General features: G+C 39.9%; 1 protein-coding gene across 11 annotated transcripts in view; it reads left to right on the top strand.

Moving 5' to 3' along the window:
* The window catches only part of MPDZ (multiple PDZ domain crumbs cell polarity complex component), a 143373-nt gene extending 128667 nt beyond the window's left edge, over nucleotides 1–14706 (top strand). For all 11 annotated transcript variants that reach the window (XM_040481243.1, XM_040481249.1, XM_040481247.1 and 8 more), the window contains 11 exons: nucleotides 892–975; nucleotides 1148–1341; nucleotides 3617–3764; nucleotides 4621–4707; nucleotides 5548–5638; nucleotides 6541–6584; nucleotides 7909–8031; nucleotides 9346–9450; nucleotides 10014–10126; nucleotides 11378–11501; nucleotides 13294–14706. In XM_040481243.1, the coding sequence (XP_040337177.1) occupies nucleotides 892–975; nucleotides 1148–1341; nucleotides 3617–3764; nucleotides 4621–4707; nucleotides 5548–5638; nucleotides 6541–6584; nucleotides 7909–8031; nucleotides 9346–9450; nucleotides 10014–10126; nucleotides 11378–11501; nucleotides 13294–13440 (1260 nt within the window). In that variant the 3' untranslated portion in view covers nucleotides 13441–14706. The remainder of the gene's footprint in view (nucleotides 1–891; nucleotides 976–1147; nucleotides 1342–3616; nucleotides 3765–4620; nucleotides 4708–5547; nucleotides 5639–6540; nucleotides 6585–7908; nucleotides 8032–9345; nucleotides 9451–10013; nucleotides 10127–11377; nucleotides 11502–13293) is intronic.
* The last annotated feature ends 295 nt before the right edge of the window (nucleotides 14707–15001 follow it).

Genomic DNA, 15001 nt, shown 5'->3' with positions numbered 1-15001 from the left:
ACCTCAGTGCACCTGAGAGATCACTGTCCGGGGGGTTTTTATCAGTTCTATTAAATGAAATATAAAGGCTTAGAAAAATGCATCATTCACCGTTGTTTTCATTTGTAGAGCAAATACCAGAAATTTAGTACTGGGATTTGTATTTGAGGAAGTGAATACCGACTCACTAAGATAGTTACACTCGCGATCGTGACTTTTAGGTCAAAATAGGTCCATCAGTTTTCCAGTCTTTGCCATATTTTAATTTCCTTTATTACTAATGGGATATGGTTGGGTCAGTCCCATACTGAGGAGTTTGAAAAGTCATGAACAACATTTTCTAAAGGTCAAAAATCTTCTAAAATCTAGTAATCGCATTTGTGGATAGGAAAGATGATGTATATCTATCATTTTCATTTGCAGATAGGAAAGGTGATGTCTATCTATTATATATACATATGTATGATTTATATGTTTCATCATTTTTTTTAATGTTTATTTACTTTTGAGAGACAGAGTAAGAGCGGGGGAGGGGCAGGGAGAGAGGGAGACACAGAATTTGAAGCAGGCTCCAGGCTCTGGTCTGTCAGCCCAGAGCCTGACATGGGGCTCAAACCCACGAACTATGAGATCATGACCTGAGCCGAAGTTGGACACATAACCAGCTGAGTCACCCAGGCGCCCCCATAATTTTTTTTCTTTAAACCTCCCTATCATTGGAAAAAATATATAAATATAAACTTCTTTGAAAATCGCATTACACGTTTCTTTGAAATTTGATATGACTCACTCTGGATCCAGTGAGTATAGAACCCTTAGCATTATTTTTGAAAGTACAGTGTGTTTTCCTTTTATTTTTGCTCATCAGTCCTAGGGAGGATGCGATAAAGCATATTTTGTTTGGGCCCTTAGGGTGCCATTATTATCCACGAAGTTTATGAAGAAGGAGCAGCGTGTAAAGACGGGAGACTCTGGGCTGGAGATCAGATTTTAGAGGTACAGAATACCTTTATAATTAACAAAGAAAGAGCTATTCTGGGGAGGGTGGTCTCTGTTTCTTTCACTTCCTCTTTCCTCCTCCTCTCGTCTCCCCCTCATCAGCCCCCCCATTCTTGCTTTTTCTTTATTTGACTCACCCGGGTCCTCACAGTGTCCTGTGTCTGTCCAGGTGAATGGAATTGACTTGAGAAAGGCCACACATGATGAAGCAATAAATGTCCTGAGACAGACGCCACACAGAGTACGCCTGACGCTGTACAGAGATGAGGCCCCCTACAAGGAGGAGCATGTGTGTGATACCCTCACTATTGAGCTACACAAGAAGCCGGGGAAAGGCCTGGGATTAAGTATTGTTGGGAAAAGGTATGACCGACAAGGGCAAACCCAGTGACCTTTTGGAAATGATTGAATGTCACTTCTTTTAAAGAATATTAACAGTAGTAGACTTCTCCCAGGCGCTGGTGTTCTGTAGGCAGCTGCTATCAGCCCATTCAGTAACGGAGCACCAAACAACCTCACTTTTGAACTTTTTAAGTTAGTACTTTGGGGGATTTTGAAGGTACTAGACAAAAAGATGTTTGGTATTTCTTGAGTACCTGCTGTGTGCCAGGGAAGACATTAGGTTCTGGGGAACAAAGTTAAATAAGATATGGTTCCTGGTCTCAAAAAACTCACAGTTTGGTAAATGAGAATTAAATATGTTCCTGCAAAGAAGGATTCCATTGATGAGTGACCAAACCATATGGTGGGGGAGCTGTGGCAGCATAAAGGGACAAATGACTCTATTTGAGGAAGCAGATTAGAGAAACTGCTCAGAAAAGAGGTGCCGGAGCTGAGGCTGAAAGTGATAAGTGATAATCTGTGCGCAGGGAGTGGAGGATATTCTAGGGAGGACTGGCTTGAGCAGAAGCTTGCCATCAGAAGGGAACAGAAAGTAAGAGGCCAGGTGGTAAATTGGTGAATTCAGTACCTAATTTATTTAAATATTTATAGATAAGTATCAACCAATTCATAATCCAGTAAATTCCAACACCTTTATGCTAAAGATAGCAAAGCCAGAGGATCAGATGGGGAAATGGTGCATTTGAGGTTCTGACCTTGACAAGAAGTTATGTGACTGCACTTTCACTGCAGTTACGGTTATGTTTTATGTCAGCAAGAAAATGCTGATAGTTTTGTAGTTTTATGAATGGAAGGAAGGTTGGAATAAGATTAGTATTAGTTCATTTTGCATAAATCCATCTTGCACGAAAGTTAGATTGTAAGAGTAATCCATTTAAAATAAAAGACATCACAGGAATGATACTTAAAAAAATGGTTTCAGTTTAAGGTACACATTCACTATTTATTTTCTTTTTTTATGTTTCTATTTTATTTTTGAGAGAGAGATAGGGTACAAGTAGGGGAGGGGCAGAGAGAGAGGGAGACACAGACTCGGAAGCAGGCTCCAGGCTCTGAGCTGTCAGCACAGAGCCTGACGTGGGGGTCGAACTCACGAACTATGAGATCGTGACCTCATAAGCGGACCTTAAGCAGTGGAAGTCGGCTGCTTAAACGACTGAGCCGCCAGGTGCCCCAGAAGTCAGTTATTTTATAGAACACATCCGCTGTTTGGATCTGCCGGTTTGCCTGCGGTTGCTCATGTGAGGGTAGGTCAGTCATCCTTGGCAGGAATATCACAGACACGGAGCGTTGCCCCTTTCACGCATCCCACCAGGGGGCACATGGTGTCTTTCTGCACTGGGGATGTTGATTTTGATCTCTTGGCTAAGGTGCTATGTTCCAGGCCTCTCCACTAAGAAGTTCTCCTTTCCCTTTATCATCAGTAAATATTCTTTGTGGAGCTGTTTTGAGACTTTAGGATTATCCAGTTTTTCATCCTGCTTTTGCCCATGAGTTTCATTGTCCATGAATGTTTTCTTGCCTGAATTAATTATTCCTATGATGTTTGCCAAAAGGTGATTCTTTTTTAAATTTTTTTTTAATCTTTATGTATTTTTGAGAGAGACAGCACGTGAGCAGAGGAGGGGCAGAGAGAGAGGGAGACACAATCCGAAGCAGGCTCCAGGCTCTGAGCTGTCAGCACAGAGCCCAATGCTGGGCTTGAACTCACAGACTGTGAGATCATGACCTGAGCCGAAGTCGGCCGCTTAACCAACTGAGCCATCCAGGTGCCCCGCTATTTATTTTCAATAATGTTAATGATGTTGATGATAATACCAACATATTTATGCTGCCACAGCTCAATATTCATTCAGGGCTTCATTATGGTGTAGAAAGAGCAATAGACTTAGCACCCAAGAACTAACTCTAAAGTCCCATTCTTGCTATTTAGTAACTGTGACCCATAAAATGAGAAAATAATAGTAGCCACTTCACCTCACACTATATAATTGTTGAAGAATAAATATGCTTATGAAACATACGTTTAATCTATGAAATACTATAAGACATAAGCTATTATTATCATAGAAAATAATTCTAATAATGTTGCCCCTGTGTTGCTGAAAACAAACTTTTAAAGTCATCAAACTAAAAGTCAAGTTTTTAGTTAAAAAATGTTCTCTTTTCAAAAAGTAAGCAGTACATTCCAGTGGCGGAAAAACAGTCATGTTCAAATTCAAAATTATGTTTGCAGAAGTGATAGTGGAGTATTTGTATCCGACATTGTCAAAGGAGGGATTGCAGATGCTGACGGGAGACTGGTGCAGGGGGACCAGATTTTAACGGTGAATGGAGAAGATGTCCGTGATGCCACCCAGGAAGCTGTGGCTGCTTTGCTGAAGGTAAACCTCAGAGGCCAACAGTGAGTATGCGGGGCATGGGGGAAGGAGGGCGAACTAATTGGGCTACCACGGTCAAATAAGCACTGAATTCTCTTTATTTAAAATGTCTCAAATGAGATACATTCTTAGTGGCAATTTCTGAACAATCTGTAATAGCGCTTTAATATATAATGTCTTTTCTGTTATTAAATGTCACAGAAAAGCCTTGTCAAGGTTGACATCCATTAAGGTCACATAGCTAGTGAATCACAGTAGGATTTAAACCAGTGCGTCTACTTCCAGAAGCCCAGGATCTCAGACACCTCATTGTGCTTTCACATTAGACTACCTGGTGTCTTTTGCACGCCTATGATTTATTTCGCAAAGGTCACAGGGAAGTTGTCTTCATTCTTATTTTGTGTTTATAGCAGTGTGGCTTATTTCAGTGTTGTGTCATAGGTCTGTTCAGGTCCAGTGTGGCAGTAAAGAGTTTGCCCAGTTATCGGTTAAGGACACGGTTGTTCTGTTGTTTCTGTTTTGTTTGTTAAGCCCTGGTTAGTTAGTACACTTGGCCTATCTGAACCAGTAGGTTTCCTGCGTTGATGGCTTGATTCTCCGTTTCTCTCTTCCTCAGCAGAAACAGTCTCCATGTAAATCATGAGGTCGTGAGGCAGACACTGGGTGTTGCTGCTGCTTGCTGTTACTAGTTTTGTGTTTTAGGAAAGTCTCTTTCCACAAAGCATTGGAGGCATCCTTGACTGTGGAAACCCCACAACGAGGGTCCTTTCAAAAACCTAGTCTTAAAGAATATTACGTACTGCTGACGATAAATGGAGCGTTTTAATTGAACTTTTTCATAAAACAACCACTCCCCTAGTGTTCCCTGGGCACGGTAACCTTGGAAGTCGGAAGAATCAAAGCAGGTCCATTCCATTCGGAGAGGAGGCCTTCTCAAAGCAGCCAGGTGGGTAGCTGTGGGATTCATCAGGGTGATGTGGTCTGCATGCCAAAAGGGACTTGGCGATGGCCCCGAAGGTGGGGCTGCCTAGGGGGGGCATACCCAGGCCTGGCCCTCTGGCCCCAGGAGTGAGGTGGGGAGTCTGAGGGAGGGGCACCTGCTGAGAGGGACAGGTAAACAAGGTGTGGCTCTTGAGTAGTTTGTAAGTCATTCTAAGGAACTTGAAGTCAACAATTCTGCTTTTCTGTTCCCATAATTACATACGTTAACCAATTAGTGGATGTAAAGCCTACCAAGATGACACGTTTTTAAAGTATATAACAAACATTTATCAATATTCAGCGGAAAAACTCCCATTTAAGTTGAACAAACCACATTTGTTCATGACTCTCCTCAGTTGTCTTCTGATGACAGAAGCCCACTTCCATCACTGGTCCAGAAAGGCCCCTTCTTCACCTCCTCAGGACTACCATTCATCTCCAATTGACTGGCCCTGATTTTACAGTTTGCATAAGCCCCAGTCTATGTACAACATCCGTTTCCACCTAGAGAGGGTTCGCTTGAATGAGATTATGAAAATCCACTAAAATTTTAGTTGGGTTGGAATCTGCCTCATCTATTCTTTTAGCTTTCGTTTTTTATGCCACTAGGAAAATTCTTCTGTAATATGGAAAAAAAAATGAATAGAAACTATTTAAAGTGCCCTTCTAATTATCAAATGCCACTGTTGTTTAAGAGGTATTTCTCTCTAGATGCATTAAAAAAGAATTGAATTCCGAAATAAGTGGTATTTATGCAGTATAATTACCTCCAAAACTTTCTAGAATAATTATTGTGTATTTGTAGATGAGTGAAGGCAGCCTGTCATCATTCACTTTTCCACTTTCTGGATCCAGTACATCGGAGTCACTGGAAAGTAGTTTGAAGAAGAATGCATGTAAGATCGGTTTGATACTTTAAACATGATTTACTGGTTTGAATTTTGGTAACCAACACTGTTGTTTTTTTCCCCTGTCTCAGAGCTCTTACCTTTGAGCTCTCTTTCCCTAAATCATTCTGTACATTAATACAGGTGCCAAGGTGTGCGTCGACCAAAAATCTGAACGTGAAGCTGTGCCTTTGTTCTTTGGCAGTTTTTCCATTTGTTGTTTTTTCTATGAGCTATGCTAAACATTAAAATCAGGATTCTGTAATTTTTTTCTTACTAAGAAGACTGGTGCACTTGATTTTCATTTCCTTTTTCTGTTTAACACCAATAATTCAGAAGATACCATTAAGTGAAGCCTTCTTTTCCATGAAGACTGCAAAATTTTGATTGAGAAAATTAGTATGATCCTCCTGTGTTTTAATTACATGAAACCATGATGCAGAGTGTTTTTTGGCTTGGAGCATTGGTTGAAAGTTGTTCAAATTGAAGAACTAACCATATGGCAGTCTCTGTTTGCAATGTGACTAATATTCTAGAAATTTAGCCACTTAGGTCCATGAATTCCTTTTAATGTATCCATGACTTTTATTTTTCTCAGCTGTGCACATGTGTCTTTCTGTCCAAAGCTTATTCTATCCTTGACTCATTCAAGGTGGATTATGCAGTTATATAATCAATGAATAAAATAAGAAGGAAGAAATGGGATGGTGTGCATATTTTTCCAACTGGAAAAATAAAGAGTCCCTATGTGAGATGGATTAAGTCATGTGTACTGGCAACTTTGAATACCCCCCCTTTCAAAAAAAAAAAAATAGTGTGTCTCATTTAGTTGCATCCAGTTTCAGGCATTGACTAAAATGTAGTTGAACATAAAATAATTTAATAACCCTATTCTTTTTTCACCTTTACAGTGGCATCTGAAATACAGGGATTAAGGACAGTTGAAATAAAAAAGGTAATGGGGTGCCTGGGTGACTCAGTCTGTTAAGTGTCTGAATTCTGCTCAGGTCATGATCTTGCAGTTCATGGGTTCAAGTCCTGCATCGGGCTCTGTGCCAACAGCTTGGAGCCTGGAGCCTGCTTTGGATTCTGTGTCTCCCTCTCTCTCTGCCCCTCCCCCACTCACGCTCTCTCTGTCTCTCAAAAAAATACATAAACATTAAAAAAAAATTTTTTTTTTAAAAGAAATGAAAAGGGTAACTTCGGGAAGAGAAAACAATATATTCTGTTGAAACTTCAGAGGCATCTGCATATATATTTTCCTATTAGCAGTCTTACTATTTTACCATGCCATCTGAACAATTATGTCTGAAATACAGTGGAAAGTAGCACAATTCAGTCTTCACTGGACCTTGTTTGAAAATCTTTGTTGGCATATCCTGTATTACCCAAACTGGCATCCACTGAGTCCCACACAAATGATCACTCCATCTCTCGCTTCTCATAAGTGAGCCTTGGCTTTCAACAGCTATTTCTTATTCTCATGAAACAGATTTCCCTGACCGCCATCCACAGAGAGAACATAAAACCAGCTACAATTTATTGAGCCTTTTCTATATGCTGAAAATTCTCATAGACACATCAGGCTGTCACCATCTCATTTAATATTTTCTGCAGCCTTTTCTGAGGGGTGCTCTAATCTCCATTTCATCGGTGATGGCCTAGTTACTCATTAAGAGGGCTGAACTTCATCGGGCCCAATATTTGTAAGTGTGGGTTCCTGGCTTTGAATGCAGACCTTTCTGATTCCAAAACTGGGGTCCTTCAGTTCACCAGTTTACCTGCTTTCTTTCCGTCATCCCATAATGATATGATTTTCATTTAATGTGTTTTAATTTCTTTCATTTCCTGGAAGGATGCTCATTTTCCTAAGTCCTGCTAAGGACCCGTGTCACATGAAATAATGCAGCTTTCTTGAGCTTCATTTTCCTCACGCCTCAAAGACCTAAGTGAACTGGATGATATTGTGTCAAAGAAACCAAACATCAATTTAAAATACCACATTGACAGGGGCGCCTGGGTGGCGCAGTCGGTTAAGCGTCCGACTTCAGCCAGGTCACGATCTCACGGTCCGTGAGTTCGAGCCCCGCGTCAGGCTCTGGGCTGATGGCTCGGAGCCTGGAGCCTGTTTCCAATTCTGTGTCTCCCTCTCTCTCTGCCCCTCCCCCATTCATGCTCTGTCTCTCTCTGTCCCAAAAAATAAATAAACGTTGAAAAAAAAATTTAAAAAATAAAATACCACATTGACCAAAAAAATATTTTAATCTCTTCCATGGCAGGGGCCTGCTGACTCCCTGGGAATCAGCATTGCTGGAGGAGTGGGCAGCCCTCTTGGTGATGTTCCTATATTTATTGCAATGATGCACCCAAATGGAGTTGCAGCTCAGACCCAAAAACTCAGAGTAAGTTCTACTAATAACCCTGGCGGCCCTGACAAAGCTGGCAGTTTTTATAAACCCTTTGAATCCTCCCAGCTGTGGCAGGCAGTTTTAAATGTCTGATTCTGCTTTTAAATCCGCTAGTCCAGCCACAGGAGGGCTTGCTTGGAGTAAAAGGTGAAGAGAAGTAAGAGAGGAGAATTTCCTGCTGTATGCAAATTGACAAGTAAATGAGCTGGGAAGATTTACCATCATTTCTTAATATATATATATATATATATTCTTAATATATATAAAAAAAAAAAAAAAAAAAAAAAAAATATTATATTATAAATATAATATATATATTTTTTTTACTTGTTTGAAGGTCTGTGAAAGAAGTTAAAAGAAAACAAAGTGTTTTCAGAATACCAGTATGAAGTGAAGTTTTTCCTTACACGTGTCACTGGCTCAGATGCCAATTTAACTTTATTAAATTGAAAACTATCACGTAGGTTGTGGTTGATCTTCAGTTTTGCAGAAGTTTACTATAAATGTGACCTATGTTGTAAAACCGTACAAAACTTGCTTCAAAGTTGAGGGATTATGCTAGCATAGAACACTGTGATGAAATTTACACTAAATGTCCAGCCCGAAAATTACGTGGATATTCCAGTAAAATCTGTGTGGCCTCGTGTCAAAAAGGGTCTCAAGACATAGCCACGTCTTAGTTTAAATAGTCTCTAAACTAGAAATGATGGAGTCTATTTTGATAACTACATTTGTGACTGACACTTTAAAATTGATGGTTGCACCCAGTGGAAAACTTTGCCGTGCAGGGCCGGAAGTGAATACTTTTGTCTTTGTGGGACAGATGGTCTCTGTTGCAGCCACTCTTCTCTGCCCTGTGCAGACAACTGAGTAAGCATGGCTGTCTTCCACCCAGACTTTGTCCACCACAACGAGCAGTGGGCCACACTTGGCCCACGGGCCATTGTTTGCCAACTCCCGACTTAGAGACACAGCTAATGTTTAAATAATAATGTCCAAAGAAATTTTTTTAATTGATAGCAGGTATTTTATTCTATAATAGGAAGCAGTGCCTCCTGAGGAGAAATGAACAAGGGATGAGTGATTTTCCCCCTTCCCCCAGAGACTTCTAGAACTCAGTCATTATGTACAGCTTCTTTTTATCATCACTCCTTCTTGAAATGATTGGGTTTCCTTGATTGTGTTTCAGTTGCTGGGAGCACTGTGTGTGTGATGTTCAAGGCAGAGAAGGAAATGACTGTTTAGGTCTCAGGGTCCCACTCTCCATGGCTGCCTTCGCAGATGTCTATTTTCTTTTCTCCCTTGCAGGTTGGGGACAGGATCGTCACTATCTGTGGCACATCCACTGAGGGGATGACTCATACCCAAGCAGTTAACTTACTGAAAAATGCCTCTGGCTCCATTGAAATGCAGGTAAGAGTTGGCATCCCGACCACTCTTCGCAGTGTGGTTAGCTTGACACATGAGCTTTCACAGTAAGGCAGTAAAACTGCCTAAATCTCCTGATGCTATTGTATTTAATATTTCCCTTGAACACAGATGATTACATCGAGCGTTCCAAGAAAGCATGTAAGAAACATTTTATCCTGATGTGTTTATTGCTTCATATTTTATATCTAAAGGGATATATGCAAGGCCTTAGTGGTAAACAGTTAATTGCTAGAATTTTAAGTGGTGTGAGTGGCTTTGTAGTCTGAAGATCTTTAAAAAATAACTGCATATGAGACCACCTTTGAAAAACATCAAAAAAAAAAAAACTTTGTAGAATTGAATTACTAAAGTATTTTTACTGTCAGCTGAAGAGGCCTCTGGACCTTGTGGAATTTCTTTTCGGTTGAATATGAAGTTAACAGAAATGATTAAGTGGACATTAAAGTACATGTTTTAATCCAAAAGTTATTTTTGAAGAAAAATCACTGATGTGGCCCTGGCCACCTGAACGTGTGTTTCTGTCTCTCTCTTTCTCCCGTGTACAGGTAGTTGCTGGAGGAGACGTGAGTGTGGTCACGAGTCACCAGCAGGAGCCTGCTGGTTCTAGTATCCCTTTCACGGGGCTCACGTCAAGCGGTATATTTCAGGATGATTTAGGGTGAGCTCATGTTATGGTTTCTATGTCCCTACCACTCACCTCAAGGTGAAATAATAGGAGATGAGTTTTTTAAACTGTCAGGTAATTATGGCATGGATTCAGTTTATCAGGCATAGGTACATAGCATGCCACTGCCCTGAGTTTTCTTTTGGGGGCGGGGGGGCGCATTTTATTCTTGATGTCACTACCCTGTGTGATATGGAACCGATCAAAGCTATCCCTTTTAAATTCCAGTATTGCCAACTCATTTAATAAATGATAATTTTGATTAAAAAATTCACAGTTCCGGGGCTCCAGAACTGGGTGGCTCAGTCAGTTGAGCGTCCGACTTCAGCTCGATTCATGATCTCATGGTTCATGGGTTTGAACCCTACGTAGGGCTCTGTGCTGACAGCTCAGAGCCTGGAGCCTGCTTCAGATTCTATGTCTCCCTCTCTCTCTGCCCCTTGCCTGCTCACGCTCTATCTCTGTCTCTCAAAAATAAATAAACTTAAAAAAATTCACATTTCCCCCAACATGTAGTACAAAAGAATTAGAACATAAAGAGAGGGGAAGAGGGGTACCTGGGTGGCTCAGTCAGCTGAGTGTCTGACCTCAGCTCAGTTCATGATCTCACAGTTCGTGAGTTTGAGCCCCGCATTGGGCTCTGTGCAGACAGCTCAGAGCCTGGAGCCTGCTTCGGATTCTGTGCCTTTCTCTCCTTCTGTCCCTCCCCTGCTTGCGCTCTGCCTCTGTCTCATAAACATCAAAGACAAAAATTAAAAAAAAAAAAAAAAAAAAAAAAAAAAAAAAACGAGAGGGGGAGAGAGGAACATCTTAAAGTCTTTTAAATAATTTGATGCAGCCTCTACATTGTTAGAAATCGACTTTTTTCTCTGAGCTTGGGAATACTGATGTTTATGCCTTTTCCACGATAGTCCTCTGTACTTTAAGCCATCTCCCTTTAAATAAATGGGAAAAAGAATGTGCATGCATGCAGGGGGATCATGTCATGAACATGTTAGTGTAAGGGAACTTTAGATGAGTAATAGAATTAGGGTGTGTTAAGTAGGATTTTGGCAGATTATGTAAATTTAAAATACTGAGACCGGCATGCACTGACAGTTTAAGCATCCCCAAAATACCCGCAATATACTCATTGTCAGTAGCACAGAGAATTTTCCTGGTTCTAGGTGGATGTCACATAATCCATAACTTACAGATTTGATTTTGAAAATCAGAAAACCCTTTTTTTCCTTCCATTTGCTGTAGGCCTCCTCAGTGTAAATCTATTACACTAGACCGAGGACCAGATGGCTTAGGCTTCAGTATAGTAGGAGGATATGGCAGCCCTCATGGAGACTTACCCATTTATGTTAAAACAGTGTTTGCGAAGGTAAGCTTGCGAATGTCAACCTCCCCCTTCCCCCCTAAACATTCATTAATAGTGGTCAGCAGCTGGCTTATTAGTTTATGGCCTGAGGTAACGCCAAATGGTTAACAGTTGATCATTTTCTTTTGGAACTCCCTTCAGGAACAGGTCATTAAATATTTTTGTCCAATTTGAGGCTTAGTTATGTTTAAAGGAAAAGAGGCTCAAATTGAAATTCCATGGGAACTCTTGACAACATGCAATAAAAATATTAATGAACTTTAGTTAGACAGTAAGACCTGATTTTTTTTGTCCTTTGAAAACAGGTCGCCTATGATTGAATGTCTTTTGAAAATGGGACATTTTAAATATGTATGCTGTAGAGGGCTGGCATTTATTTTTCTTTGCATTTTTTTTTTTTGTTGTGAAATGCTAAATAGACACAGGAAAGTACATAAAATAGCTACACAGATTCAATAATATCTAACCTGCTACTGTAGCTACACCTACAGTAAATCAGCTATTTGTAGCCCGGGGATTCGATTTCTTAAAAAAGTGTATATAGTTGTATATACAGTAAGTGTTCTGATTTAAGGATGTTGAGAATAAGTTTATCACAACGTTGGTGCTGTTTAAAATAATCCAAACCCACATAATTATTATTAATTCGATCTTGAGACATTTTCTTCAGGAGCTACAAAATTGGACATAATTTCCTACGGAGAAAATCTGGAATCTCAGGATTTTACAGTGCAAAGGAGCAATCCTTATGGGCAACCTATTGAACAGTTTGATGCTGCTCTAGGTTAGCGCTATAGTCCTTTAAAGTGCCTACATGTGGAGGTTTTATTCCATTATTTTGAAAAAGAATTATTATTTTTAACCAATTTAAAGCACTGTATCTACAGCAACCTAGTTATGGGCTTAATTTACGAGATTTTTTTAAAAGCCATTGGTATGTCCAAAAATACAAACAGCATTTGTCAGTGACTAGAAGACTCATGCAGTCCTTTTCCTCAGCCTGGGAACAATTTATTTAAGGCATGCTAGTTAGAACATATTTTAAGAATTTCATCATTATGGATTCCTCATTAACTTTTCCATATTTTTAATCTTATATTTAATTGCATAATTGCCTACTGTAAGCATGCCTTAAGATGGGATTCTTTTTCAAACGGCAGTGTCTGTGTTTCATCTTAATCATTTAAGGCCCATAAGAAATGCGAAGACTGCACATACCCTCAGGAAGTAAAGAACCAGCAGCTTGAGCGGCCTATTCAAAGCCCCAGAAAGAATTACATTTAGAATTAGTAGGACTTGCATCCTGCTTAGTCCTTGTCAACATGCATACGGGCTTTCTGCTCCTGTAGACCTTTGGGCTCCGTGGCCTGATGCCCTTGTCCAGTAAAGCTGCTTTTGTTCGTATCTAATCCTTTGTCGTCTTCTGTAGGCCTTCTTGACAGGATGAAAAATCCTGGATTCTATGAAATCGTTGCTGCCAGGCAGATTCCCAAATATTCTTTATTAATTTGATTTCCCACCAACTGCTGTGCTGAACAGCCAAAAACCATCCAACTAATCTGTTGACTGCTAAATTCTCTCTAAAATTGGAATCTCAGTGTTAAAACCATGCAGGAGCAAGACCTCCTTTGTGTATGTTCATCATTGCTTAATGGCTGTGGAGCGCCCATGGAGCTTCGAAAGCAATGTGTGTGTACATGCAGAGCAATTTACATTCTTGTTTAGATCTTTTTCTGTTGTGTAGCTGCGAGGCAGCATTTTTTGAGAAGCAAACAAGTCTGCTTTATAATTGCAGGGAGCAGCGTCGGAAGATGGGCGTCTCAAAAGGGGTGATCAGATCATTGCTGTCAATGGGCAGAGTCTGGAAGGGGTGACCCATGAAGAAGCTGTTGCCATCCTTAAGCGGACAAAAGGAACTGTCACCTTGATGGTTCTCTCCTGACTACTGCAGAGTTGAGTCAACTCAACCAACCCCTCGCTCACCTCCCACACCGTGGAGAGAATGGGTCTTGTGGACACCTTTCCCCTTGCGGTCTTCAGCAGGCTTTTCAAAACTCTGGGTGGGGGAAGTACCATCTAAATTTGTTTTTCTCGTGTGGAAATGATTCTCTTACCACCTAGTGTCATTTTGCCTTTCTCCTTGGATCTTGTGAACGTACACTTAAAGAGAAGGACTGTGTGCATAGGTAAATCCAGCCTTTGTTTGTAAAGATGTCTGACAACTTGTCATCACATCTGCAGAAAATGCGATACGCTGAACTGGTTAGTAGAGAAAAAAATAGTCTAAAGCTAACCTAAGAGAAATGGCTTTAATAAATTAGGGTAAAAATGAAAATATAAAATAAAGAAGAAATCTCAAGTGTCATAAAAAATGCCTCATTTTGTCAGTCCAACTCCTCTCCCCATTGCTAAATAAAAAAGGAAATTAAACAGTTTTTCCATTGAAAAATCTTTAAAAATACTCTCAGTAGTTACAATATTGAATATTATAGAAAAATTGCATCTCCTCACCTTTAAAATACACATATACATTTTATCCTAAAATGGGTTTCTAAGATTGAGTAAATAGCAGTTAAATGAAGCAGTGTCCCTAAGTTTGTAAAGAAAATGTTTGATGCAAATCTTGATGTTCATTTTTATTTTTGACCTGTGATAAAATATTTTCATGTTTCTGTAAGTACAGTGGTGATGCCACCCGCTATTGACTGTAGTTTCTCTAGAACGCGTCCAAGCTGACCACGGAGGAACATAGACGTCTCTCAGAATCTTTAATGCTGGTTGTAACCGATGCAACACTAAAAATGTGTTAGCGCGCTGTGCAATTGGTTTTCAATTACTATTAATCTTAATGACAGAGAAAAAAGCAATGTGTTAGTAATTATTTTGGTTGTGTGCCATCAGTAAATTGATAGAAAAATTAAGGGGATTAACATAACTTCATTTCATTGCCTTATATTAACATCTTATAATACAATAGTTTAAGACTAAGGGAAACAGATGGAGCTGTTTATTGAGACAACTGGTGAGGAATTATCATGTGTTCATTCCCATTTTAGAGCGTGAAACTCCTACATTAGAATATATGAAGTCACTTTAAATATTATCTATATTTGTAACAGAAGTAGTGTACAGATATTTTATTACAGCACTTTTGTGTAAATGCAGAATTGGAGTGAATAAATAAGAAGTTTCATGGTGCACGAAGAAAGAAACAGGCGTAGTTTTTGTCTGTTCTTTTTACTGGGAAAAAGCTTCATTATATTGTTCAAGATTTACAATTTAAAATGGGTTTTTATCCTGTCTAACTGAACATATGGTGTCCATAGTTACAATCAGAGGAAGTTTGGACAACATCATTATGAAAAGCCCTATGTTTTTTACATCCAGAATTTTTACTAATACTGCAGATCCATAGACTCCTTCCGGAGCGGTGGAAGACAGACAGCATGGTGGAAAGAGACGTGTCCTGCCTCTGTATTTTTTCTGAGGTGCTGTATTAATGT

Source organism: Herpailurus yagouaroundi, unplaced genomic scaffold (assembly GCF_014898765.1).
Source record: "Herpailurus yagouaroundi ecotype Mexico unplaced genomic scaffold, PumYag 160, whole genome shotgun sequence".
Lineage (NCBI taxonomy): Eukaryota > Metazoa > Chordata > Mammalia > Carnivora > Felidae > Herpailurus > Herpailurus yagouaroundi.
Note: the sequence above shows the minus strand (reverse complement) of the source record. Positions and strands in the feature narration are given on the sequence as shown.